At 41.0% G+C, this 26,356-nt stretch overlaps 1 protein-coding gene across 2 annotated transcripts in view; it reads right to left on the bottom strand.

Moving 5' to 3' along the window:
• Positions 1–26,356, bottom strand: part of FBXL7 (F-box and leucine rich repeat protein 7) — a 188,499-nt gene that overhangs the window by 126,864 nt on the left and 35,279 nt on the right. For both annotated transcript variants that reach the window (XM_013179283.3, XM_066992484.1), the window contains exon 2: positions 13,928–14,017. Coding sequence is in view for 1 of the 2 variants with exons in the window: in XM_066992484.1 (XP_066848585.1) it covers positions 13,928–14,017 (90 nt within the window). In the remaining variant the exon portion in view is untranslated. The remainder of the gene's footprint in view (positions 1–13,927; positions 14,018–26,356) is intronic.

Here is a 26,356-nt window from a genome sequence, read left to right as displayed (position 1 = left end):
CCAGATGTTAAACGGGAATGCCTTTGACCAGGATACCTGAAGCTCCAAAAGCTTCAGCTAATCCGCACATCTGCATTAAGATGAATCATCCTAAACGCATCTGACTGCGTGAGCAAAGGCATCATGGTACACTTTCAGAGTGCTGCATAGGATGCCCAGGCAAATCTGGGGGTGCTCTTCATTTGGATGAAGTCACCACAGACATGATGTACCAAAGAGGAAGCCACTAAAACAACAAAACAGTCCACAGGCCAAGGATTTCTGAGCCTGGTAGAAGATTTAATCCTGAGCTAAGCAAAGCTGTTCACAGAACAGAAGGGTGTCCACAACACCAAGTCAGAATTGAAACAGCAATTACTGTCCAAGGAGAAACAAATTATCTCAGTTGATATCTAAGACACACTAATCATTAAAACATACTCAGAATCAGAATAGAATTACTGTTTTATTTTCAAGAAGCAATGGATGCAAAGTCTTTTAAACTGTCTAATGAGCAAACACATACCACAGAATGGTTTGGGTTGGAGGGGACCCCTAGGGATGACCTGATTCCAACCCCCCCACCATAGGCAGGAACACCTCCCACCAGACCAGGTTGCTCAAAGCATCCACAGCTGCTCTGAGCAACCCATTCCACTGCCTCACCACCCTGAGTAAAGAATTTCTTCATAATATCTTATCTAAATCTCCCCTCTTTTAGTTTAAAGCCATTCCCCCTTGTTCTATCAATGCCCTGACAAAGAGTCCCTCCCCAGCTTTCCTGTAGGCTCCCTTTAGGTATTGGAAGGCTGCTATAAGGTCTCCCCGCAGCTTTCTCTTCTCCAGGCTGAACAACCCCAACTCCCTCAGCTTGACCTCATTGCAGTCTACAGCTTCTTCAACAAGTGGGAGCAGAGGGGCAGGCGTCAATCTGTTCTCTTTAGTGACCAGTGATAGGACCTGAGGGAATGGTGTCAAGCTGTGACAGGGGAGGTTCAGGCTGGATATCAGGAAGAGGTTCTTCACTGAGAGGGTGGTCATGCACTGGAACGGGCTCCCCAGGGACATAGTCACAGCACCAGGCCTGTCGGAGTTTAAGAAGGGTTGGGACTGTGCTCTTAGTCATGTGGTCTGAATTTTTGGGTAGACCTGCGTGGTGCCAGGAATTGGACTCGATCGTTGTGGGTCCCTTCCAACTTGGGATATTCTATGATTATCTTCATAGGAGAGGTTCTTCAGCACCTTTATCATCCTCATGGCCCTCCTCTGGACTCATTCTAATACATCCATGTCCTTGTGCTGAGGGCCCCAGAGCTGAGTGCAGGGCTCCAGGTGGGGTCTCACAAGAGCAGAGCAGAGGGCAGAATCATTTCTCTTGTTCTGCTGGCCACACTTCTTTGATACAGCCCAGGAGATAGTTGGCTTTCTGGGCTGCAAGTGCACATTTCTGGCTCATGTTGAGCTTCTCACCCATCACATACTGCACACTGCTGCAATACAGCATGTAGAGGTGAGGACTGTCCAAGTGTTTTCAGCTGAGCATCCTCCCATACCAAGCTTTCTGAACATTCCAAAACACTCACAGATGGGAAGAACTGAAGCTCATCCAGATCTTGAATTTAGTTTAACACAAGATAATGAACATGAACTTTAATAAACAAAACCATACACGAAAAGCACCTAAAATAGACACATTTTTTCTTGCTATAGAAAAATCCATCAGCACCCAAATGGAAATTGGTATCACTGACAGCAATCCTTTTCAAACCAAAGGTGACCTTGGTCCTGAGGCTAAAAGAAGCTGAGAAACAGGCCTTATATTTGTAGTGATGTTCCAGCTCTTTTATTTCTGTAGAATTAGTAATAAAACATTACACAAAGCCTCTAGGGATATTATTTTTATACATCCTTTTAACAAAGGAGTAACTTTTTGACCAGTCCATTAACAACTTCATAAAAGGATGGGTGTGCTTTTCATCCATGAGACCCCTATCCTTGTGCAAATGAGTTCTTACAAGGAAGGCTCAAACAGTCGAATAGTTCTGTTTTTATGGAAACTTACCGATGGAACGTATCCATGAGATTACACAACACCCTTCTTAAACATTGACTGAACTCTTTCAAAATACTGAAGAATCATGGCCTCTATTAGGACTTGAAATTAGTAACTTAGACACTTACTCTTGAATTTGTTGAGATGAAAATCAATTCAATCCAGAATGATAAGCAATATTGAGACAGATATGTAAACTATTTTTTAGAACCACAATCTCAGGGTAAAAATCAGGAAGTTCCACATGGTTTATAACTTATATTTTGGATTCACAAAGACTATCTGGTTACTGAAGCAACATGATACCCCAGTTTTTCCAGGAGTCACTAAATGCCAGAGGTTCACCAGGATTACATGTGTTGTTAACTAAACCATCCACTACAAAATGCTTGTTTCTCTGACCTAAATTGGCTAAGCATTCAGACAAGGAGACGCAATTTCTACAAATGGGCCTGAAGGAAACAATTTATCCTTTCAGCAATATCAGCCTGCTTAGTTTATAAGCATAATACATCATATTGTGCAATAGACAGTAGGATACAAATGTTTGGTTATTCATACTTTTAACCACTTTTTTTTTTTTTAAATAACTTCACAGCTAATATATTCTGCTTTTCAGTTTCTTCCACCTAACTAGCTTTACTGCTTGCAGTTCCCTGCTATGTTCCCTTTCCCCCTCAACCCTAATCAGACCAATATTTTAAGCTACTGTTTCGTTATTGTTCTTTCCTAAATAGCATAGTATATAACACACGTGAATAGGGTTGCTCTAATTTAGAGCTCATAAATATTAAAGGGTAAGAGTTCACAGCATATTGTCCTTCTCTGCTCATCTTATTTTGAGGAAAATATTTCTGGCTTAGACAGGAATAAATAAGGAGTTGCTCTAGAATTATTTTTTCCGATTTCAATGAAACTAGCAGGTGCAGAACTGAAGCAGCATAGAGCCACATAGAATTCTGAATTGAAGCATGCAGAAAGAGTAGCAGAGTTACAAGAATAATCTGGGCACTAATTTATCAGCAAATTTGAGAGGACATCCCTGTGCTTCTCATTTGCCACGTGTCCAAATCAGACCTAAAATAACTGATAACATAAATCAAGACATGAGGTTAAGTGTCATGAGTTCTGAGTTGGTTTGTTTGGTTTTGAGTTCACACATCGTTTCGAAATAGCAGACAAACACTGGGCATCTGTAGGTAACCATGATAAATACTTTATTAGCTTCTCACAGCAGAATTGCATGATGTTTACTTTTGCAGCCTCCTAGTCTCCTCCTTAGGAATAATATTCTTCCAAAGTCTGGTATCACCACAGTAACACAGGAAGATTAGTTAAAATGTCAGGTTTTGAGTGTTTCAAGTCTCCCTCCCCCCAAAAAAACACACATGCACATTCTTTAAAAAAAGTGTACAAAATTAGTAAATCAGTATATGAAAGCATTAACACATCAGGCTGAAAGAAGGACCAATTATCCCTTGTTCCAAATAGCCATTAAATGTGATTGGTAGAGCCTGAACTCAGCAACTGAATGGCAGTGCTGTTACTTTGATTCAGATACAATTTCATCAGGGATGACATATTCCTAACACAGCCCAGCAAAATATTTAGATTTCATGGAATGCTATGGGAATCTGTCTTCCTCGATTAGATGCTGATAGAAATGATCTTTATTAAATATTGAAGGACACCAGTGTATTTATCACCCATCCAATGCCACATCAGCAAAAACAAATGTTCCTCTAAAGATTTTTTTTCCCCCCAACATAGATTAGTCAAGTAGTCTGACAAAGCAACAGCACCAATCAACACCTACTGACACCAGTTCTTTTATGAGAAGCTGTTAAATCAGATTCAGTGTAGTGAATTTCGGTTAGATCCAGAATAATCTCCTGTTAAAACCAGATACATCGTCTCCTTCATCAGTCAGATTCACATGCTTAATATTGCAAAAGCCTTCCAAACACAAATGTGAGGCAGGACTAAACATGCAGTACAACTGTATCTGAGACACAAGGGCATAAAAAAAGCACTGTGAAAGTTGACTCTACTAAAACAGCAAAGAGAAGGCCCATTCACAGTTAAAATCAGATTGGACTGTAATTTTGGCTGAGATTACAATGACTAAAGTCTTGTTTAATAGCAAAAGGGTCAGCAGCAGAGAACACGGTCATTTCAGAAAGCAGAGTTCAAGCTAATGGTTTATCTCAGACCACAGTAAAGAAGGACCATGTAACCATCAGTCTCCCGAACTACAGCCAACTGATTACAGTCCAATTATGCTTTTAACGTTTAGATCACATTTGTCCCTGGCCCGAGGAAAAAAGAAAAAAAAAAAAACCACACACCACACACCCACAAACGTACTGCTGAAAGAGTCCTTCCCTGTGCCAAGTAAACAATTACTCTGCACAGTGCAGAGCTTCTGAAGGTTCAGGTGCCACACAAAGTTTTGATTGCTCAAGTTGGATCTAAAAACCTAAACTGTCAAGGCTTACAAATGTTTATCTTTCCAGTTACGGGAAATAATTATATATATAGGCTATAAATAACTATTCACATGTCTGCATGAACACAAATATCTTCAGATTAAGCACATCACAGCGAGGAAGAAGAATCTGAAAAGACTTCCCACAAAATACCCGATAGTACTGGAACATCTCAAACTTTTATATACAATATGAAAACTGATTTCAAATTAGGGAAAAACAAAAAAGGTATAGGTTAAATTAGGCACCGGTAAAAACTGAAATTTCACTATCATGACTCTGGTGATAATTTACAGCGGAGATTTATGATTTATCCAAGTCATCACAAGCAGCATGACAGGTTACAGTCATCCAATAAAGCCATCAAGCTTCTTCCTAATCATGCATTCACATCTGTAAGGCAGCCTAAACACATCAAGGTACGCTTGACTTTGCTGAAGGGTAGTTCAAAACTAGCTTCTCTAAATAGATTACCAGATCTTACAGAGGAGCATTTGCAAGTATCTCTAAAGAAATCTTTCCTGTCTTCTGGCAAGGCCTCATGTACTGACTAGATGCTGGAGTAGACGAGCAGAAATCTCCCAGCTCAGCATAGTTATCAGCTGCCACAGGTACTCGTTTTGCTGTATCAGAAAAAAAATATTTTATTTAAATCATTAAAACGGCAATTATACTTTGATCTTTAAGGGGTACAAACTCCCAATCCATCATCACAGTTAAATACAAAACCAAGTCTTAAATATGAGAGAAATACCAAGATGGGCAATTGCTGACCATGCAACAGGCATACCACTACAACAACACAGAAGTTAAATGTTGAACTGCGGCTGATTAAGGCTTGAGGAATATGTAAACTGCTAATCACCAGATTATAGTCATGCTCATAACTTCTGCTTATACCTAATCTGCTGTAATTGCCTAAAGCTATAATGATCCACCAGTCAGAATTAACAAGAACATGAAAATTACCATTATCCGTTCTTGAACTGCCATTTTCATCAGCCAATCTCAGAACATACTTCAAGGGAAATGTGAAGAAAGCAGCAGAAACAAGGCGATGCCAAACCAATAATGTGAGAAAGCCACTATGGTACAACACAGCAACAGGAGAAGAACAGAATGAGTCAGCAACTCTATGCAGGTATTTCTCTAGTTTTATCAAATTTATTTTAATATAAATTATACAGCCATTTGATAAGCTGACAAAAAGATAAGATACAGGAAAATGGAGGCAGGATATTTTATGTAATAAATTTAAGCTACAGTTTGGCATCTTAACAGAGATTGTGAAGTTAAAGGCAAAAATGTGCTGTTCCAATTTTATTTCATTCTTTTGGTCAAGTTCTAGAATTAATCTGGAGCAACTTGCTAGTATCAGTTCGTAAATTTTGGAAAACTGATAGCCCCAATATATTTAAGTACACATTATTAGGTTATATATATACACTCTACAAACAGTTCAGAGACAGTCTAGCATTTAAGAAAGATAGTTTATTAGACTAGCAAATGTCAAAGAATCATCAGATACTTCAAGATGACTTCACTTCTCAGAGAAGGAAACTACTTAAAATGGCCAGCATACGCAGTAACAGACAAAGAACAGTTTAGGGTCAAAAACTCCCCATGACAGCAGTATACAAGTAGGTTGGTACAGAATTTTACAGAAAGAATTACATTTGGGATCTTGGATTCCTTAAAATCAGATTTACAGGTAATTGAGTAGATTGTAATCACTCCTACCAAGCATCATTCCTTACTTTGGAAAAGCTAATGCCAGGTTTTTAAATTGGGGTCATTTCTCTCTGACTATACTGTAAGTGCATTTGCTCTGGTAGGTCTCACATTTCAGGCAGCAGATCAAGTAAGACTGCAGTTTTATGTACCTTTCCAATTTGTTCCTAGTATTGTTTGGGCAAGTTTTAAACATTTGGCTATAGCATTTCAGTACAAATTAGCCAGAATAACGTAAGGTTTCAATTTACAGCTTTAACCTTGCCAACGCCCCAACCACTTCTGCCTCGTATTTGAACTCTGATTTAAATGCCGATTGCTACGGTATTGTTATAATTAGCAGAACAGCTTTGCAGGAACACTGCCTGTTAGATAGCAAAAGTACAACAAGATGTGGTTAAACATGAAAAATAAGGGCTAAGAACAAGCCTCTATACTGCTTTGTACCTCTACATGCTGCTTGAGGTGATTATATTTGCATATGCATTCAGATATGTTGGTTAAAGGAATTTAAATAGAGAGCTCTGTTTATTCTGCCAAAGTGTTTATAGTTTTGGATTTATTAACTGTCACGCCTCCCACCCCCCTCTTATTACTCCCCAGTTTTTTTGGCTTCGAATGATTCTGTTTTGGCACATTCAGTAATGCAACATTTCACTTTTCTAGAAAACTCCACAGTTAGAAAAGTAACACAAAACCCTGGGAAGCTTACCTGGTCTCCAGTTTCATTACCAACTCAAAACAGCCACAGTTCACTCAAAGCCAACTGAATCTCAGCCCAGTTCCGAGCAAGCAGGGGCAAATTCAGGAATTTGTATCAAATTCAGACATGGTTTGTTGCTCAGAAACTCTGCTTAGACAGTACTTCAACAGGAGAACCAAGAGCATGAACTCCCAGTCAAAGACGCTGCAAAGACACGAGGACAGAAAGAAACAGGGAGAGAACTGCCATCAAAAGAACTAGGAATTACGCATATGCTTACATGCATCCAGTAAGAATATAGATAGGTTCCCAGTTCTGATACTACATTAGTAAGCTTCTAACGTTAAAGAGAAGATGAAAGGAAAAATATTAAAGAACCAAAGTGGGAAAAGATTTCTTAACAGGTATTAGACATGGAAATGGATCTAAAGAGCAATTCCTGCCAAAAAGACAATCAAGAAAAACTGGGTGAAAAACAGCACCTCTTTTAAACAACAATCTTTTGTCACAACATATAATTATTTCAACATCCAAAGAGGATACATGAGCCATTCAAATTCTTCAGTGTATTGAACATAGCTACCTATCTTACCACATGAACACAGAGGAGTTGTCTATTCATAAACTGATTCTCTGGGATTTTATCTCCCTTTGAAATAACATCAGTATCATACTTACTTGAATTTTCAAGCTCAGATGCCTCTCCATCAGGAAGTCACTTAAAATATCAAAAGGATTCAATATCAAAAGAACTTGGTTCCACCTTTCCATTTTTTTCATAGTGTCCATCATTGTGTAAAACAAAGATCCCCTTAAACTCACTGAATAAGTTAAGAGTTATTTGGAGATCTAAAGACACAAAGTCTTTTGAAAGAATGTGATTATGAAGCCAAGAGAAATTAACAGCATGACATCCTCCCTGAAAAGATCCTGTAACATATACTTTGTCTAACTTTCTTCCCTCACTGGTAAAATGACATGAAAGGCATGGCATGTAACCCAAATGAAACTTTCTGCGTTCAAGAAATGTTACTTATATATTCTCACATAGAGCAGTGACAAAGGTTTTCTGATCCAGAAGTCAAATTTGTCTCGGCAAGGAGATTCCATAAAATTATCTTGGAAAAGAAAGATACCACTAATTTTCTACACTTCTGAGTATGAAAGCCAGGGACAAAAATGTCTACCATTCATGTCTACCATTCTTAGATAAAATAAGTGAGGGTATGAAACTACTGCTTTGAAAGTTTTCACACATTGATAAAGCTCAGGCTGTCTTTCCACAGTTCATAAAAATTATTTGAAAACTAATTGCTTGTTCCACTATTTTCTGCAGTTCTCCAAAATAATATTTTAGGTGTCAAAGTAGGAATGGTATGACTGAACATTCTCTATTCCTACTTTCCTCAACTAGGTATTAATCACACATTAATTCACTTGCAGTTCATAGAATAAATTTTCTTTTTTGTTTGCTATTATTACATGAATATAGGCTCATTTCTCTTGGAAAAGCTTATCCAACTGTGCTTTTTTCTTGTTAAACTGAATATAAATCCAGTTTCAGCTACTTAAGTAGCTGATATTTCTATAATTAGAAGGAAACTTGAATGAATACCTGTAATTCTATATTCAGAATAGAAGTTTCACTGAGAACTCTGAAATTCAGAAAATTTGCAACTAGCTAGAACTCTTTGCACTATTTTTTATTTTTAATTATTTTTGAAGGACTTCAGCAATTACAGACACAGCAGAATGAAAACCACTGCTAAGAGAAGGGTACTTCCTCATTCACAGCCATCATTTCCTCTGGAACTGACTGTATATGCCAAGGGGAAGAAGACAAAGGAGAAATTTAATAGCATAGATGGACTTGCTAACACACCAGCCGCTTAAGTTTCAGTATCAGGAACCCACAAGAGGAGGACGCTGAGGGACACAGCAACATAACCTGATTGACTTCATCTATGTCATCCCAAGCAGGGTGTTCAGTAACACTCTTACATGAGTAACTAAGGCATTAAATATTTGCAAAATGCTACATTTTCCCCATTGCTGACTCCCTAGCGTGATTTAATGAAGGGAATGATTCCTAATGCATGCAGTTATTCCAGTCATGCCATTGAGCCTGCTTCTCAAATAAAACAGAAAGGAGGGTACAACTATCAGAACTGTGGCAGCGCATTTTCATAGCAAATGAGGATCTAACCTTTGGAAGAAATACCTCTTTTGCTGAGATGCATACAAAACAGGCACCGCCAAAACAAATGTATTTGGTCTCCACACTAAATATACATATCAGTGCTAATGCAGAAAAAGCTGTAGTCTCTTACTTTGCCTGTTTTCCAAATTAAGTCATTTGCAAGCACGTTTAAGGTACACGAAAATCATTTGATAAAGACAGACTCTGGAGTTCTCAGGGTACCGCAGAATGGAAAAAAAGTTAAATAAATTTTCAAAGTCCCTAAAAGTCAGCATCAATAAAAGCAGATATAAATTTAATTTCTGCAGAATACAGCATCTGACTTTACTGTATTTCCACAAAATTCTAAACAACAATTAACAGACTATATTCAGAGGTATTTCAGCACTTAGCCCTTCTGCTAAAACAGTGTTTTGTTTCAGGCCTAACCCTCCAATTTGATTTTACAGAAACTAACAAGTAAATTATAACTCATCCATGGAGCTCACACAGGAGCTCTCAATTTAAAAACAGCCTCTGGATTACCATTTAAAAGCCATCTAGACAGGAAGTGCAAATAGTATCGATTTTTTTTTTTTTTTTTATCTGAAAAACAGTCAAGTTAATATGCAGCATCCATCCTGGACGTAACATTCCACACTCTGCAAGTAAGTGTTAGAAGAAAGCTCCCTGACCAAGGTAAACCAATACAAAAACATTCAGTCTAATCTTCTAAATCAAGCTTTAAACAATAATATTCCAGCTGAGACTGTGTCTAGCAAATTGCATTTAAATGGCCCACAAAAATCCATTTAGTCTTTCACTTGCCAGAACAGCAACGGGGGGTAGCAAAAACTCATGTGTTCTCAAGTTTCTAACTGTAATTGATTGATGGGGTAAAGAATTGCAGACAACGTCTGAAACTGGAAAAGTAGTAAAATGTAGTGTATATTCAAAGCTAAAGAAAAGTGCATCCTCAGAAGAGGAGAAAGGGCAGAAGCATCAGCATACATGCACATCCAGAGTCTACTATGCTTTCTTCCAAGCCAAGCTGTAGCCAAACTTCCCCTATAGCATATTCAGTTACTTACAGAGAGACCAGACATCTGCTTTTTGCCTCCCAACCTCCACTGAAATACAGAAAGTAAAAGCCACAATGAGAGCAACTTAGCTGCAGACTGAACGCCAGCACAGCCTCATCACTGCATCCTTCTCACGTGCATCACTGGCATCTCAAGTTTGGATTTAGGAAGTTGAGTGGTCTGCCAGCTACTGTCCACATTCATCCAGGTAACAGAAATAGAGTACTTGTTGCCATCTCCGATGCATCGCTGAGCAAAACTGGTTTGGCTAATAGTGCTGGTAAGTACTGGCAGCTCTTCACTGGTAGAGCCTGTGCAGCTCACCCAGACACAGTTGATAGCATGACATGCATCTTGCCTCTGTGAAGCATAAGATCACCCCCCCACAACTATACAGATGTTCTCAATCTACAGGGTGAAGGAGGACACTGTATTCTGGCCATAACTACATCTATCATTCCCATCAAAAGACTTAAGTGCTGTCACTTCAACAGCACACATAGGACTGGAACACCACATAAGCCATTTTAAGCCACCAGTTAGTCATTTCTTGAACTCATCCTGCATGGAAACATCACAGCACTGAAAATTCACAAACAGAATGGATACAGCAGACAAGAGTAAAAGTGTAGTTCGTCTGATTGCTCAGACAGCAAGATAACACCTGCTAGGAACCAGATAGTTCCTGAGGTGTTTTGCTCTTTCAAGGAAGAACCCTGCCTTTTTGCATTCCTTGGGAATCTATATGTGCCTGAGAAGTATTTTACATGACTGCTTCTCTAATGTTGAGTGCCACAGACCTGATGCAGATCAGCCTCACAGACTTCCTTCCTAGTTGTTTCAAGGCTTTTCATTGATTCAACTTCAACAAGTGTTGTGTCAACCGTCTTAAGGAAACAGAAAAGAAGACATGCTGTGCAGAACTGAAAAGAATTAGGTCTGTTTGCAAAGCTCGAAAGGAGGAGACAAAGGCCTTCAGCCTTGCACACAAATTCTGTGCTCTCCACAGAGCTGGGCACCCAGGAATTCAGCTGCCACTAGAAATTGAAGGGTTGCAAGGAAGCTGTCTGCAACTTGTTAAGAGTATTTCATGCACCAGTGACGGTGAAGAAAAGTTCACCATTCAGAGTCCTTCCTACTCTAGACCTAGGACACACACATCTCACCACATAGGCATGAATCAATCGTTAGACGGCATACAGCACTATGAATTCACACTACAGAGTTAAAGCAAGGGGCAGAATTAGAGTTTTTTGTCCCTGCAATAAACCTGCATGAACTTCAGTATCATGTTGAAGAGCAAGATGTGCATATCAGTCTCTGGGGCAGGCAGGTACTACTGTATCATGACAAGCAAGTACTAGAGCATGGAGCACTATAAAGCTAAATTTAACTAATGGTTATAAAAAGTTATGTAAACACCCCAATGAAAAGACATAACTGCTACTGCTTGTACAGTGTCTAACACAATCCAGCTCCTGTTCTGAGCTGGTCCCTAGACACTGCTCCGTAACTGAATTGTATGAAAGCATTCAGTCCTGTAAGCTCAGAACTCTACTCATCTTGCAGAAGTTATGAGTCTCTCTTTTCACTTGAATCCTCCTACAGGGTAAGTCTACTGCACATGGGGAAAAGATGCAGCATTAGTTAAAAACAACAACAAAACAAACAAAAATCCACAGACGCACTGGTTGATAAGCATGCCTTTCAGTAACAGCACTGGTTTATACAAACCCTGTTACCCCCCCACTTCCACTTTTCTGTGAAGGCAAGTGAGAGCAGAGCTCTCACACTCCCTGATTAAGTCATTTCAACTATCTGACAGGTTAAACAGCAATCCACACTAAGGCAACTTATATTAAACTGATACACATTAACTACTCAGCAGAAAATCTTGGTAGCATAGCAGTAGTAGCACAGGCAATGGACTACCACTGCTGCTATCAAAATAAACGTCATATGATGACCCTCCTATTTACACCCTTCTAGGGCACAGAAGAATTAGGCTCATATCTGAAATTGCCTCCAAGCATGAAAACACCCAACCTTCACTGCTCTGAACTCTTTTTGAATTTGCATGAGAACGCAGAACACATCTTTACTACAGCATCTGCTGGCCTGCATTTAAATTTAAGCCTCCTTCACTAATGAATTAATCAGCTGCAAACCAGCGGTAAGAATTTCACAGCAAACATTGGTATTCACTGACTCTACAATGGGCTAGATAAAGAACATAAATCTCAGAGATTAATAAAAGATTATTTTGCATTATCCAATTTGAAAATATGGGGGAAAAGCACGTTTTACTGATTGAAGTAAAACAGAAATTTAAAGCAATTGTTAAGGACTGACATCAAAGTTTCCACTAGTGCTTTACGATTATTTTTTTTCTGGCTGTCATACAGAAAAGCTAAAATGCTTTTATATATTTCCTGCATTTACTTGGCATCTTGGCAATTCACCTCCTTCATGTACCTCAAAACTTGTGGATCTAAGGCTTAGAGAAACATGAACTCTACTATTCAACTCATCTTTATTAACCATATTCATTTATTGCTAAATTTATTGTTCAGACTGAAAAGCAGAGATTCTAGAACTGAATCTCTCATGATTCACAGGTGTCAGATCTTCCTTCTTTATATGGGATTGTGCATGCCTAACAATAAATTCTTCTGATTTACACAGTCGTTTATTACATACACAAACTGCTTTTACTGTACAGGTTCTATAGTCAGAGCCAAACTTGCCAAACTAGAACTATTCAAAGCCTAAGGTTTTCTCTAACCATAAGAAATAAAGCCAGACTGAGAGCAATCAGAGTTTGTAACTTAATTTGTAATTGCAGAACTGTAAGAAATCGGAATTAATATTTGATAATTACCAAGTACAACTGATATATTATGACTGTGTTGAGTAGAAATGGTAGTTATGGTGTGTAAATGCATCATTTACCAAAAAAAAAAAAAACCACCACCCTTCAGCTTACATCATTGAACTACATATAGATTTACTGGTTTCCTCTCAGCCTTCGAAGACACTCTTGTAAAAACTAGAGCCAATATGCTTCCATGTAACAGAGCACACCTACTCATATGTAATAAGGCAGAAGGAAAAGGATCAGCATTTCTCTTTTCATAGTCAGTTAGTGCAGCGTTACATTAATACTGACCCATAAAACGTCTCCTTCCCCTATGCATTAAAAATCTAAAACCAGGTAATCGCATACTCTAGTAACTGCAGATGAGATGCATCAATCTAATTAAATCCTTGTCAGCTCTTCATGTCTGTAATTACACTTCTGAAAACTCAGTACGAACAACTTGCATTTTCATGATGTTCATCGTATGAAAGTACGAGGCTGAGTTTTAACCTAGAACACATGCCAAAAAAGCCTTCTATCAAGTATGCTTTTCAGAAATAAATTCAAAATCAGATCACATCAAATCTTAAGAGTAAAAGCCTTTGCTGAAAATGTAACATGAAACATTAGTCAAAACCCTCTACACTTCTGTTCTGCAGAAGTATCTTAAATCCTTTCTCACAAGCTTAAACCAGGAAAAACAGCAGGTAGGAGCAGAAACAAACCTTCTTCATTTCTAGTATGCTGATAGCACTATACACAGAAAGAACAAGGAGGAGGGATTCCTTTTCTGAAAATAGCCAGGATTATGCTGGGGGGCCCGACCTGGATAACAAGTACCAGATGCCTACCTTCACTGGTAGCTGCATTCTTCTGGGCTTTGGTGGGCGTGTGATCTGTACTTGAACTCACGTCGGATGAGATGCTTGAGCTGCCTTTGCCTGCAAAGGAAGAAAGGGGTGGAGAAGTTGAGAGGGAGGAAGAACAAGCATGAGTATCAACAGTGCAGAAGACAGACCTTCCATATCAGAACCTGGAACAGTTCCAGGAAGCTTTAAAGTAAGTTTAAAGCAGCTGATGTTCATTTTGTACATGAGGGTGGAAACTAACTGCACTGCAACTTATAGCACGTGCATCTTTATCTGTACTAAGGCTGCAGACAGCCTCCTGGGTTAGAGGGGCTCATTACGTATTTGTAAAGCTTTGTTTTAAGTGAAAAGTTTCTCATTAAGAGAATTTTCATAACCAGTTTTCTCATTCAAATACTTCTAAAATAGATCAGGAGAAACAGACACTGACCCTCACCAGCACTAATGATGAAATTCAGGATGCATTAATGGAGTTTTCATCATGTCAGCACATAAAACAGAAATCTATTCAAGTCATTTGCTCATGTGAAAATGAAAGCAAGGCATTTGTGGTGAATGGAGTCAAATCTGGTTGGAGGCCGGTCACTAGTGGTGTCCCCCAGGGCTCGGTACTGGGGCCGGTCCTCTTTAATATCTTTATCGATGATCTGGATGAGGGCGTCCAGTGCACCCTCAGTAAGTTTGCAGATGACACCAAGCTAAGTGCGTGTGTCGATCTGCTCGAGGGCAGGAAGGCTCTGCAGGAGGATCTGGATAGGCTGGAGCGATGGGCTGAGGTCAACTGTATGAGGTTCAACAAGGCCAAGTGCCGGGTCCTGCACCTGGGGCACAACAACCCCAAGCAGAGCTACAGGCTGGGAGATGAGTGGTTGGAAAGCTGCCTGGCCGAGAAGGACCTGGGAGTACTGGTTGATAGTCGGCTGAATATGAGCCAGCAGTGTGCCCAGGTGGCCACGAAGGCCAACAGCATCCTGGCCTGTATAAGAAGCAGTGTGGCCAGCAGGTCTAGGGAAGTGATTGTGCCCCTGTACTCGGCTCTGGTGAGGCCGCACCTCGAGTACTGTGTTCAGTTTTGGGCCCCTCGCTACAGGAAGGACATGGAGGTGCTCGAGCGAGTCCAGAGAAGGGCGACCAAGCTGGTGAGGGGTCTGGAGAACAAGTCTTACGAGGAGCGGCTGAGGGAGCTGGGCTTGTTCAGCCTGGAGAAGAGGAGGCTCAGGGGCGACCTCATCGCTCTCTACAGTTACCTTAAAGGAGGCTGTAGAGAGGTGGGGGTTGGTCTGTTCTCCTACGTGCCTGGTGACAGGACGAGGGGGAATGGGCGAAAGTTGCGACAGGGGAGTTTTAGGTTGGATGTTAGGAAGTACTTCTTTACCGAAAGGGTTATTAAGCATTGGAATGGGCTGCCCAGGGAGGTGGTGGAGTCACCATCCCTGGAGGTCTTTAAAAGACGTTTAGATGTAGAGCTTAGCGATATGGTTTAGTGGAGTACTTAGTGTTAGGTCGGAGGTTGGACTCGATGATCTTGAGGTCTCTTCCAACCTAGAAATCTGTGATACTGTGATACTGTAACTGCTGTTTCCTCCTACATCACATTCACTGCTTGAAATAATAAATCATTTTGAAACCAACACTTTTATGGTTGCTATTCTTCACCTCCACTTTTATGCCCCTCTTAACTGGAAATCAGAACAATGGAAGTGTCTTTTCTTATTTTCTTTTCTAAGATTTTTTGCTGCATTTTCTACATCAGGTTCCCCAATCCTCTGTGTAAGGTATCAGACCAAGTAGAAATTAACAACAGAAAAAATACCAAAAAAAAAATCTTAGGTGCTTCAAAAGAACAGAGGGAGCTAAAACAAAGTTGTCTTTTTGTTTACCTCTGAAGATCAAAGAATGATTTGTTCCCCTTTCCCTTCACTCACACTACTCGATGTCAGTAACTACTAGCAGGGATACATACACTCTGCTACCACAGCGGGAACCAGAGCAACCACTCCGAGCATTATATGAAATAAATCTAGAGAGAGGCAAGGTAATGAATGCTGTTACATTTTCAGATGTTACCTATCCCCACACACACTGCATCGGTGAAACCTTTAAGAGCTATGTTAGTTTTTGAACCAAAATTACACTGTAGGCAGAAAGCTAGCTGACACCACGTTTTTGTCACTTGAGTGAACCTATAATCACAGGAATGTTAGCAAGAGATTTTCTGATCTGTTATTTCAATCAAGCATTCCTTGGGGTTCTGGGTTATAGTATGCCTGGTTTTCATAACATTTAGATGTAAGGAGGAGGTCTGCTTTTTAAAGGTGCCACAACAGAACAAGGATTTAAGTTTTAATGGGAAACGACTGGAGAATGTGCAAACGTAGGTTGCTTCACAACCAAGGTACTGCCACTTAATCTGTCAGCCAACCCTAGAGAATCATTCTCCACATAAAGTTGCTTAAGTTAACATGCTTAGATTTGAGAGATGATTATAGAGTGAAAGGATATTAAAGAGGCCAGAAGGAAGTGAAAAAAAAGAAAGAATGGCTAAAGCTAGTAGTTGGGTGGGGTGAAGAGAAAAAAAGTGCACATTCAGTGATTCACTAACTCCTTTTTACATTCCTTTAAGAAGTTAAGCAAACCCAAGAAGTAGTGCCTCTAGAATATCATTCAATTGCTTGCAAGCTGTGGCACGAGTTGGAGTAATGCACTGTGGTCTTCTTTCTAGAAATGACTGCCTCAAAATAGCTCTCCAGCTAAAGGCAACCAGGGTTGTGGTAGTAGAAAAGCAAATGAGAAAACAGAAGAATAACTGTAAAATGCTAAGTCCCAGGAAAAGGCCAGAGAAGTTGGAACACCTGCAGTAGCCAATAAGCAAATAATTATGGCATATGTATTTAGATGGTTTTGCTGCTACCAGAAACTGCTCATTTGCCAAACATTAGAGCTGCAAAAGCAGGAAAACTTCCAAGGAGTATCAGCTGCTCTCCTTACAGAAAGGAAAGAACAAAGAAATCAACTCAAAACATGATTTCCTCAAGGCAAATGAAGAGGACTTCCTCTAAAGGGAGAAAAAAAATCTTCTGGGGGGAAAAGGAAGTCAGTGGTACCAAACAACAGCATAGCTGCTAGCTGGGCAGCTGTAGCATGGGTTATTTTCACAAAGTCATTGTTTCCTGCAGCTACATATCTCCCCCACTAACATCAGTAATATTTACATTTAGACTGCATTCAAGTAAGCCTCCAAGAGCACAACAAAAATGTTTTACCCACTGTAGGGTGCTGATCACCAGTACATCCCGTAGCAACAGATTTATAAGAGCACACTTCTGTAGTAACTGTGAAATACCAAGATATATGTCAAGGCAATTACCATTTCAGTCTACTTGAATATTAAAATATTTCAACTCCTTGTGAGAAGTTAAAACTGGAAATTAAGAAGAACAATCTATTCTTGTTACTGCTTGCACTGTATACAAGTCCTTCCTGCAACTATACTTTTAATATTTTGTGATAGTTCTAGAGTCTTCCCTTACTACACACAAACCCCAAACAAGCCTTTTCCCTGTCTACACTGAAACACTCCATTTGGGTAGGCGGGGGAAGCAGGAGATGTTTTCTAGTAAATTTTCAACAAATGTTTTAAATAGATTAGCAGGCCCTATTCTTGTACAGCAAAACAAAGCTGTTCACTTCTAATAGCCTAGATTTAGCTGCTGAAGCCTCGCGTACACATGCAAGAGCTAACATGACAGCGTATAAGCATTCAACAAATGAGTTTGATGGTTGGAAAAAAATGCATACTCAGCAAGCTCACAAATGCCACAAAATAAGCAGTTGTGGTTCACACACCAAGATGTCACTGCCATTCAAGGGACCTTAACAGGCTGAGAAAGATGCTGGCAAGAGCCTCAGGAAGTTAATTCAACAAAAGGACATGCCAAGTACTGCATCTGGGCAGGAACAACCCCATGCACCACAACATGTTGAGAAAGAACCTAGACAGAAAGAGATCTGGGGGGCCAGGAGGACACCAGGCTGAACACAAGCCAACAATGTGGCCGTGTGGCAAAGGGGAATTCAGAAAGCACCTGACTCCATGGAGAAGCCTTTTGCTATGCAGTATCTGATGCCTGAATACTCCTGTCAGGAAGTGCGCTGCAAGGCAAAAAGGAAAGAGGCAAATTATGATTCAGCATACGGGACTGGTGCTGCCAGGCATTCAGCAGGTGGTGTGATTCCCAGGTCCCACACACCCAGCCAAGCTCATCTGAGGCAGGGTTCTTCTGCAGCACTTCTCAGGGCACGATCTGCCAACTGCACCGTGTGAATTTTAAGACTGCTCCTTTCCCCAGTGCCACAGGAAAACCTGACACGTCACGTACCACTGATCAGTTCATCTCTTCAAATCAAAAACTGCCCTGAGAAAGTCTGAGCAAGCAAATACAACCCGACAGGGGTTCTAATACGGTGACAACTAGTAGGACCAAACAGGGAGCAATATAGCCAAGATTACAGAAATAAAGACTATTTGATTCTTTGCTTTCTTTATGCGACTCTTCATAAGATAATGGCCTGCAAGATGTTTCCCTAGCATGACTTGAGATTGTCTGAAGTTTCCTTTATGCATTCCACTGTTTTTGATTTCAAAGCCAGAATCACAACCCAAAAGAAAGCACATTCCACTATGGTAGGAGGTAGGTAGGGTGGAAGAAAGCCATTTCCATACAATATAACATAATGCACAGCAGGAGCAAAGGTAGCATGGACTTCACCACACCTAGAAGGAATCATACAGCTACACAGTTGCAATTCAAATCATGTCTGACCTGCTTCTGAAGAATCAAGAGTTTGTTTTTTTTTTCCATCTACTAGTTTCCAAAGCCTTACAATAGTCGTAAGAACAGCACTCCAGCCATATAACCTAGTATCCTATTTCCTACACATTTTATTTTGATCCCACTGGAAGGAAAATTAAAACAAGGCAAGCACGTCACAGACGCTTCCCCTGAACACTGCCACCAGCACTTTGTCACCAATGTTTTTTTTCAGTCATAGATGATCTTTGTGCTTAATAGCCCTATAACCCTACTAAATCTACCTGGTCTCTTTTTGAATCATGATATTAAAATAATGTGTTCCAGTTTCTTTTTTATCACAGGTGGCTATATCAACTAGAACATTAGTTTATTTTTATAAAGTGTTTACATCTTCTGTTTCACTAGAGCAAATTTCTTATTAATCAAAATAATGCTACAGATTATCCAATGAAATATTACTAGAAGATTATGCACAGAATTGGTTGGTCTTATTCCGTATTTCAGTATTACTGCAAAATAAAAAAAGGTTTTTTTCCCCCAGCTGCTTGCATAACTATTTTTTTTCAAGAGCACACTGACTGGGGCAGTATTTCTCCAAACACCTCAGTCCTTCAGGCCAAAGACTTGCAGGATGTAAGACTCACACGCACAAGGCATCTTAGCCAAATGGAAGCATTTAATAAATATTGGAAAGGAAAAAACCACGAACTCGTGAAAAGCAAACTTCATATTCTGCCAGTCATGCTCATTGCTGAAAAGTGTTGAGGCCATCACAAGTCTGTCAGGACAGAAGCAATGCAATTTAAACCCATCCAGGGAAGTACAGTCTGTAACTGTCCAAGACTGAGAGAAACACTTTTTTTTTCCCCTAAGGCATATATGCAAAGCCTGTCCTAATATGGACAATGTTTCTGACTGCATTGTTGTAACCTTTGCTTTTTTTTTTTATTTTATTTATTTTGCTCACTGTTACTGAACATATTGATAGCATAAATAGAGGCTGAGTGAATTATGTGATGCAAGTCATAAGATACATGAAAATCATTGACCTATATGATAGAAAAAGGAGTGTCCTGGCAGTAAATCCCTTTCATTCTTCTTTAGAATAGATTTACCACGGTGGGGTTTTTTTTTGCAGCACAGCTAACTGCTCTTGGATTCCTGATGCACGTTTCTATCTCTTCGGGGTTTCTTTGTTGGTTTTGTGCTGTATCTTACATGACTTTCTAACACCATGCAAACAGGCTGTCTTCTTAGAAGCTACCCTGGGAAGACAACAGCAACATTGACCTTGACAAGAAGTCTTAATCCAACGACACATCTGCCTTCACCTGATAGTGAAAGAGTTAGCTCTGGACTTAAATGGAAAGTAGAGCCAAATCCATAATTAGTCAAGTTGACATGAAACAAAATGCTAAAACAAAAAATATCAAAAAAAAATGAGCAAAAAGTAGCAAAGTCTAAAATAATAACAGCCATTAACTTTTTGAATTTCCAAAAAGCACTGTATTGCAATGACTTTGATGTGAAAAGCCTGAAAAGTTTACTTGAGAAGTCATCAATTCTTGATGAATGATATTATTCAAATTCAACTCTACAAGGAAATGCGTATGTATATGGCTTTTCTACCATATGGTCATTACTTTCTCTTTTACATCTCCAGACAAAACTTTTTTATCAAACATATGTTAACTACATCAAGAAGAGATCCAAGTAAGAAAAAAAAAAAAAAAGACAAAAAACACACACCAAACCTCAAACCATCAGAAACCATGAGAGGAGAAAAAATCTTTCCCATCACCTATTTCCACAAAACACATTATCCTGATCCAAGTCTCCAAAACTTCAAATGCACACTTTACAACCCGCACACCCACAGATGGCAAATTCCTGGTATGTTTTTAAGTATCCCAATGGAAAATCAAGAACCTATTACAATACTTAGACTTTGAGGATATATGGCATCCTTTAAAGATGCAACACCTCAATTAATTTATTCAAAGTAAATGCAGAGTTGGACTACACGCTTCAGACAATCATTCTGCTTAGACTTTGCATTTCATCAGTGGAAATTATAAACCATAAAACTGGCTGGTTTCCATTCTTAACTTTTAATCACCAAGCAGACTACCACCAGTCTAACGTTGAGGTTAGCCATCCACAAGCATTGTCATTCACTGAAATGCTTTCAGGATGGGTTAAATGTTATTTTACAAATCCATCCAGAATCTTAGAAGCAAGTGATTTTTTGAATCAAAACGTGCCAGCAGGACACATGCACAGGTTACAAATTTCGTTCCAGGCAACATTTGTCAGGATGTGATAAAACAAACAGTAATCTGAACAAACTCCAATCCTCAAGAAAGGATATATACCAAATGTTTCACAGGATACACTGTGACAACTGAAGGTTTTGCAGATATTTGGTAGCACTGGCACTTCAGGACACTATTTCTTTCTTAAAATTTTCATAAGTACCATCCCTGTGCACTTTTTTTTTTTTTTTAAACACACACACACATTTTCTTTCAAAACTCCAGCTACCAGGACTGATTAATTTGGCTGTCAAAATTGGCATAACTTGGCTATGAAATAATATACAGAGTTTAACATTTCCAAAATACCGCAGAACTAAATTCCACCTTAAGCCGTGTAGGCCAATTTGGGCCTTGCTGTTGTTGCTTGTCCAGTCCCTGTCTTCCTGGCCATTTTAAGTGCCACAGTATGTTACAAAATCCCACCCAAATGCATTCAGAACATAACTGCATTTACTACAAACGAATACAAAACTCACTCCAAGTGAAAAGGCAAATAATACACTGAAAAGCAAGTAACAGAGGCCAAAAAAAGAAAGTGCTTAGAGTTCAGAGAATTCACACACCCAGCTGGCAAGACAAGAGTCAACTGGTTACTTGCTGCTCAGCCAACGGAGAAAAGAAACAGTGATTAATTTAATTGCCATAACTGAGGCAGCTATATGAAAGCAGAGATGGTCTTGTCAGAGAAGTCACACAGTTGAAGTATCTAATAATCTGTTCGATGTTTCTTTTCAGTGGAGGAGTGTGTTCCTTTAGCTTAAGGCATAGAAGTACTTCTACCAAATTCAAACTATTTAGCAGCTGAAGATATCCACATATCAAAATCTCTTGTATGGCCTCTGTCACCTTACTCATTTTTAGTACCCTCAAAGAATTCACCCCAGGTGCAGGTGGGACAGCATACTGGGGGTGCAGCCAGGGCTGCCCCATGCCGACCCCACTGCAGGTCACAGCTGGGCCCAGCAGCCAAGATGGCGGCGCCTCACCTCAGGGACAACCTGGGGAAGGGAAGGCACAATGCTGCCAGGCAGCTGGGGGAAAATGTGTTGGTTTTATTTCATCGAATGACTGAAGTTGGAAGGAATTCCTGGAGGTCACCTGGTCCAAGCCCTCTTATCAAGCAGGGCCCCCTAGAACAGGTTGCCCAGGACCATAGCCAGATGACTTTTGAAGATCTCCATGGAGGAGGACTCCACGACCTCTCTGGGCAGCCTGTGCCACTGCTTGGTCACCCTCACAGTACAGAAGTGCTTCCTGGTGTTCAGACAGCAACTCCCATGTTCCAGCATGTGCCCACTGCCTCTTGTCCTGGAACTGGGCACTGCTGAGAAGAGCCTGGCTCTGTCCTATTTCCACCTTCCCTGCAGGGATTTATACACACTGATGAGATTCACTCCCCACCCCACACCCTGAGCCTCCTCTTCTCCAGGCTGAACAGTCCCAGCTCTCAGCCTCTCCTCACAGCAGAGATGCTCCAGGCCCTTCATTATTTCATGGCCCTTCACTGGACTGCCCCCAGTCTGTCCATGTCTCTTTGTACTGGGGGGCCCAGCACTGGACCCAGTACTCCAAGTGTGGCCTCACCAGTGCTGGGCAGAGGGGCAGGATCACCTCCCTCCACCTGCTGGCACCACTTGGCCTAATGCAGCCAGGATAACTCCGGTCCCCTTTGCCACACAGGCATGTTGCTGGCTTGTGTCCAGCCTGCTGTCCTCCTGGACCCCCAGGTCTCTTTCTGTCAATACACTTCCCAGCTACCCAGTCCCCATCATACATTAGGGGGATTTGTCTGTGTTTCTCACTATCCAATTCTATTTTAACTGACAATACATCAGTCTTCCCTAGGTCAAGTCTGTTTTGCCCATGATAGTGATTTTTTCTTCCAGTCTATCTCCACCCATGAGTTTTTTCATCCTATATTCTCCCCCTGTCCTGTTGACTAGGGGGAGTGAAAGAGGAGCTGGGTGGGCATCTGGCAGCTGAACAAGGTCAAAAAAAAAAACAGAATTAAACAACTGTTTCAGATGAGAAATTACATGTAGCCAACAGAGCACGCACTTGAGAACCAGAAAGCACAACATTTCTATCACTGCACTGTTTTTTCACATCAGAAGACATGAAAAAACTGTTTTTCAAATTCAACAGACTTGTATTAACAGAAATCAAAAAAGCAGTATCCTCTGCTCACGATTCCTATTGTTCACCTCCATGCACTTTGCAAGCTTTCCTTAAACAACCTCTTATACAACCAGTCTTCGGTTCACTCTTGTGAACAGCATCTGCTGGCAGTACTTTGTTCACTTGGCCAAATACCCTTCTGGAGTTTCTTGATATCAAGATATCCTGACAGAGACAACAGGACAATGGGTGCACAGTACTTATAAACTGTAAATTGCTCCTTACAGCAAGCCCAACAATCAGTAGTTAGTGGTTCTCCAACACAAATCAGATTCTTAAAAGAGCATTAAAAATTATACAAGAATAGGACAATACTTACAACCAATTGAGAATAGCTAACTCTTGAGATACAGCTTTTTACTACTGCCTTTTTTAACCAATGTTACAACAAGATTCAACAAACCACTTGCAAGGTGAAGTTGTAATAACAAGGGCAACAACGATTGGTTTAACTCTAATGTAAATAGAACTGCGGAAGTTCTGCAGCCAGAAAGGCAATGATTTATCCACTATACTGTAAAATGCTTTGAAAACTTTCATAAAAACAGATGCGTTGGACTGAATTTTTCAGAAGTGTTTAGCAGTGATGCCTATTGCCAGGAAGGCAAACCTGTTCAGAAAGGCTGGATTAAAGATGTAAAGCATAAGTAGGATTCCTGGTTTAGAGACAGTTAACTAGCTCTAGGAGATTCTACTTGCTGTGCCTTGATGGAAACCTACTTGGACTGTAGTTTTAAATTCCTTAATGCACATCTTACTGCCAAGTTACTTACTATGATTTCAGAATGGCTAGAGTCTTTATTTAATGAAGTCTTCAAGCAGACTCATGTAATCTAATCTAAAGGGGCAGGGCACTCAATTTAGTTTTCTTAAATAACCTGTCTCACTCCCGTACCTTTGCTTCTCTAATGTAATTAATGATACTGAACCCCTTTCCTAGAGAATTTCAATGCTTACTGGGGGACTTCTTAACTAAAACCTGTTAAATGGGACAGTATACTAAAATCACTGTGATTTCTGAAGATAGCATGTACTATACTTATGAAAGTATTTCACCATACAGAGGGATGAATAGCACATACCACCTCTGAGTTTATACGTAAGTAATAATGTATAAAACTTACAGAATAGTTTGGTTAGAAGAGACCTTCAAAGATAATCTAGTCCAACTGTTTGACCTCTATAGGGCTAACCAAACGTTAAAGCACGTTACTGATAGCACTGTCCAGATGCTCCTTGAACACTGACAGGCATCAGGTATCAGCCACCTTTATAGGAAGCCTGTTCCAGTGTTTGATGACCCTCACGGTAAAGACATTTTCCAGATATAATGAAAAGCCAGAAAAAAACTGCTGTCACACAGCATCTGGGAGAGCAAGGAGTGACCACCAGCCCTGCAGCCACCAAGGTCAGTGCAGAAGGAGGGGGAGAGGTGCTCCAGGCATGCAGCAGCAGTTCCCCTGCAGCCTGTGGAGAGGCCCCTGGTGGAGCAGGCTGTCCCCCTGCAGCCCATGGGTCCCACATGGAGCAGATCTCCACGCTGCAGCCCCTGGACGAGCCCCCGGTGGAGCAGGTGGATGTGGCCTGGAGGAGGCTGCGGCCCATGGAGAGCCCCCGCAGGAGCAGGCCCCGGGCCGGAGCTGCAGCCCGTGGAGAGGAGCCCACGCAGGAACAGGGGGTCTGGGGGGAGCTGCTGCCTGTGAGGGACCTGTGCTGGAGCAGTTTGCTACTGATGGATGGACCCCATGGTACGGAGCCATGTGGGAGCAGTTCTTGAAGAGCTGCTGCCTGTGGGCAGCCCCCCCAGGATCAGTTCGGGAAGGATGGCATCCCATGGGAGGGACCCCACGGGGAGCAGGGGCAGAGAGTGACCGTGAGGCAGAGACGAAGCGTTAGGGACTGACCACAGCCCCCCATTCCCTGTTCCTCTGCACTGCTCGGGGGGAGGACATAGAAGAAGGTGGACGGGGGGAAGGTGGATTTTTTTCTTTGCTTTTAGTTTCTCACAGCTCTAGTCTGATAGTGATAGGTAATAAATTACATTAATCTCCCTATGCTGAGCCTGTTTTGCCTGTGACAATAACTGTTGAGTGAACAGTTGAGTGAACTCCCTGTCCTTATCTCAACCCTTGAGTGCTTTTCATCATATCTTCTCCCCCCCTTTTACTTTGAGGAGGGGGAGTGAGAGAGTGGTTGTGGTGAAGTTCAGCTGCCCAGCTGGGTAAAACCACCACAACACCAAAGATTTTGAACTCAAGTTATCCACGATCACTGTGGCCAAGACACCCAGCATCACCTTTCCCACAAAAACTTCCCTTTTCTCAAACAACAGGTCCAGGAGGGCTACTTTCCTGGTTGGATCACTTGGCACTTGTGATAGGAAGTTATCTTCAACGTGCTTTAGGAATTTCCCAGCCTTGTCATGGCAGTATGATATTCCCAGTTTATGTCTGGGAAGCTGAAGTCTCCCATAAGGATGAGGGCAACCACTCACAAGAATTCCCCCAGTTGCCCATAGAATAGCTCATCTGTGCCATCATCCGAAATGAGTGTTCAACAGTACATACCCAAGACAACATTTGCTTTGCTATCCATCCCCTTAATCCCCACCCAGAGGCTCTCTGTCACAACATCCCCAATGGTAAGTCTAATCAGTCTAATACCCCCAGTACAGTCTAATCTCTCCCCTACATACAGCACAACGCCTCCACCTCACCTGCCCTGCCTGTCCCTCCTGAACAGCTGACCACCCTCCATCCCAGCACTCCAGCTGTGGGACTCACCCTACCAAGTCTCACTAATACCAATGATTTCACAGATCTGGGAAAGGACCAAAGCTTCCAGTTCATCCCATTTGTTCCTCAGACTGCATGCACTGGTATACAAGCATTTCAGACGTGCTCCTGAACCTGCAGTGCTCCCTGGAGCAGCACAGATGCTCCCATCAGCCTTGTCACCCTCAGACAGTGCTGCACCATCCCTTGTCATAACCTTGGTGTTCCTAATGGTACCCTCCCACCCCCCCCCCCCCCGACCGATCCTAGTTTAAAGCCCTCTCCATCGGTCTTGCCAGGTTATGGGCCAAGAAACATTTCCCCCAT

Source organism: Anser cygnoides, chromosome 2 (assembly GCF_040182565.1).
Source record: "Anser cygnoides isolate HZ-2024a breed goose chromosome 2, Taihu_goose_T2T_genome, whole genome shotgun sequence".
NCBI classification, from domain to species: Eukaryota; Metazoa; Chordata; class Aves; order Anseriformes; family Anatidae; genus Anser; species Anser cygnoides.
The sequence above is the reverse complement of the archived record's forward strand: the minus strand, read 5'-3'. Positions and strand labels throughout refer to the sequence as shown.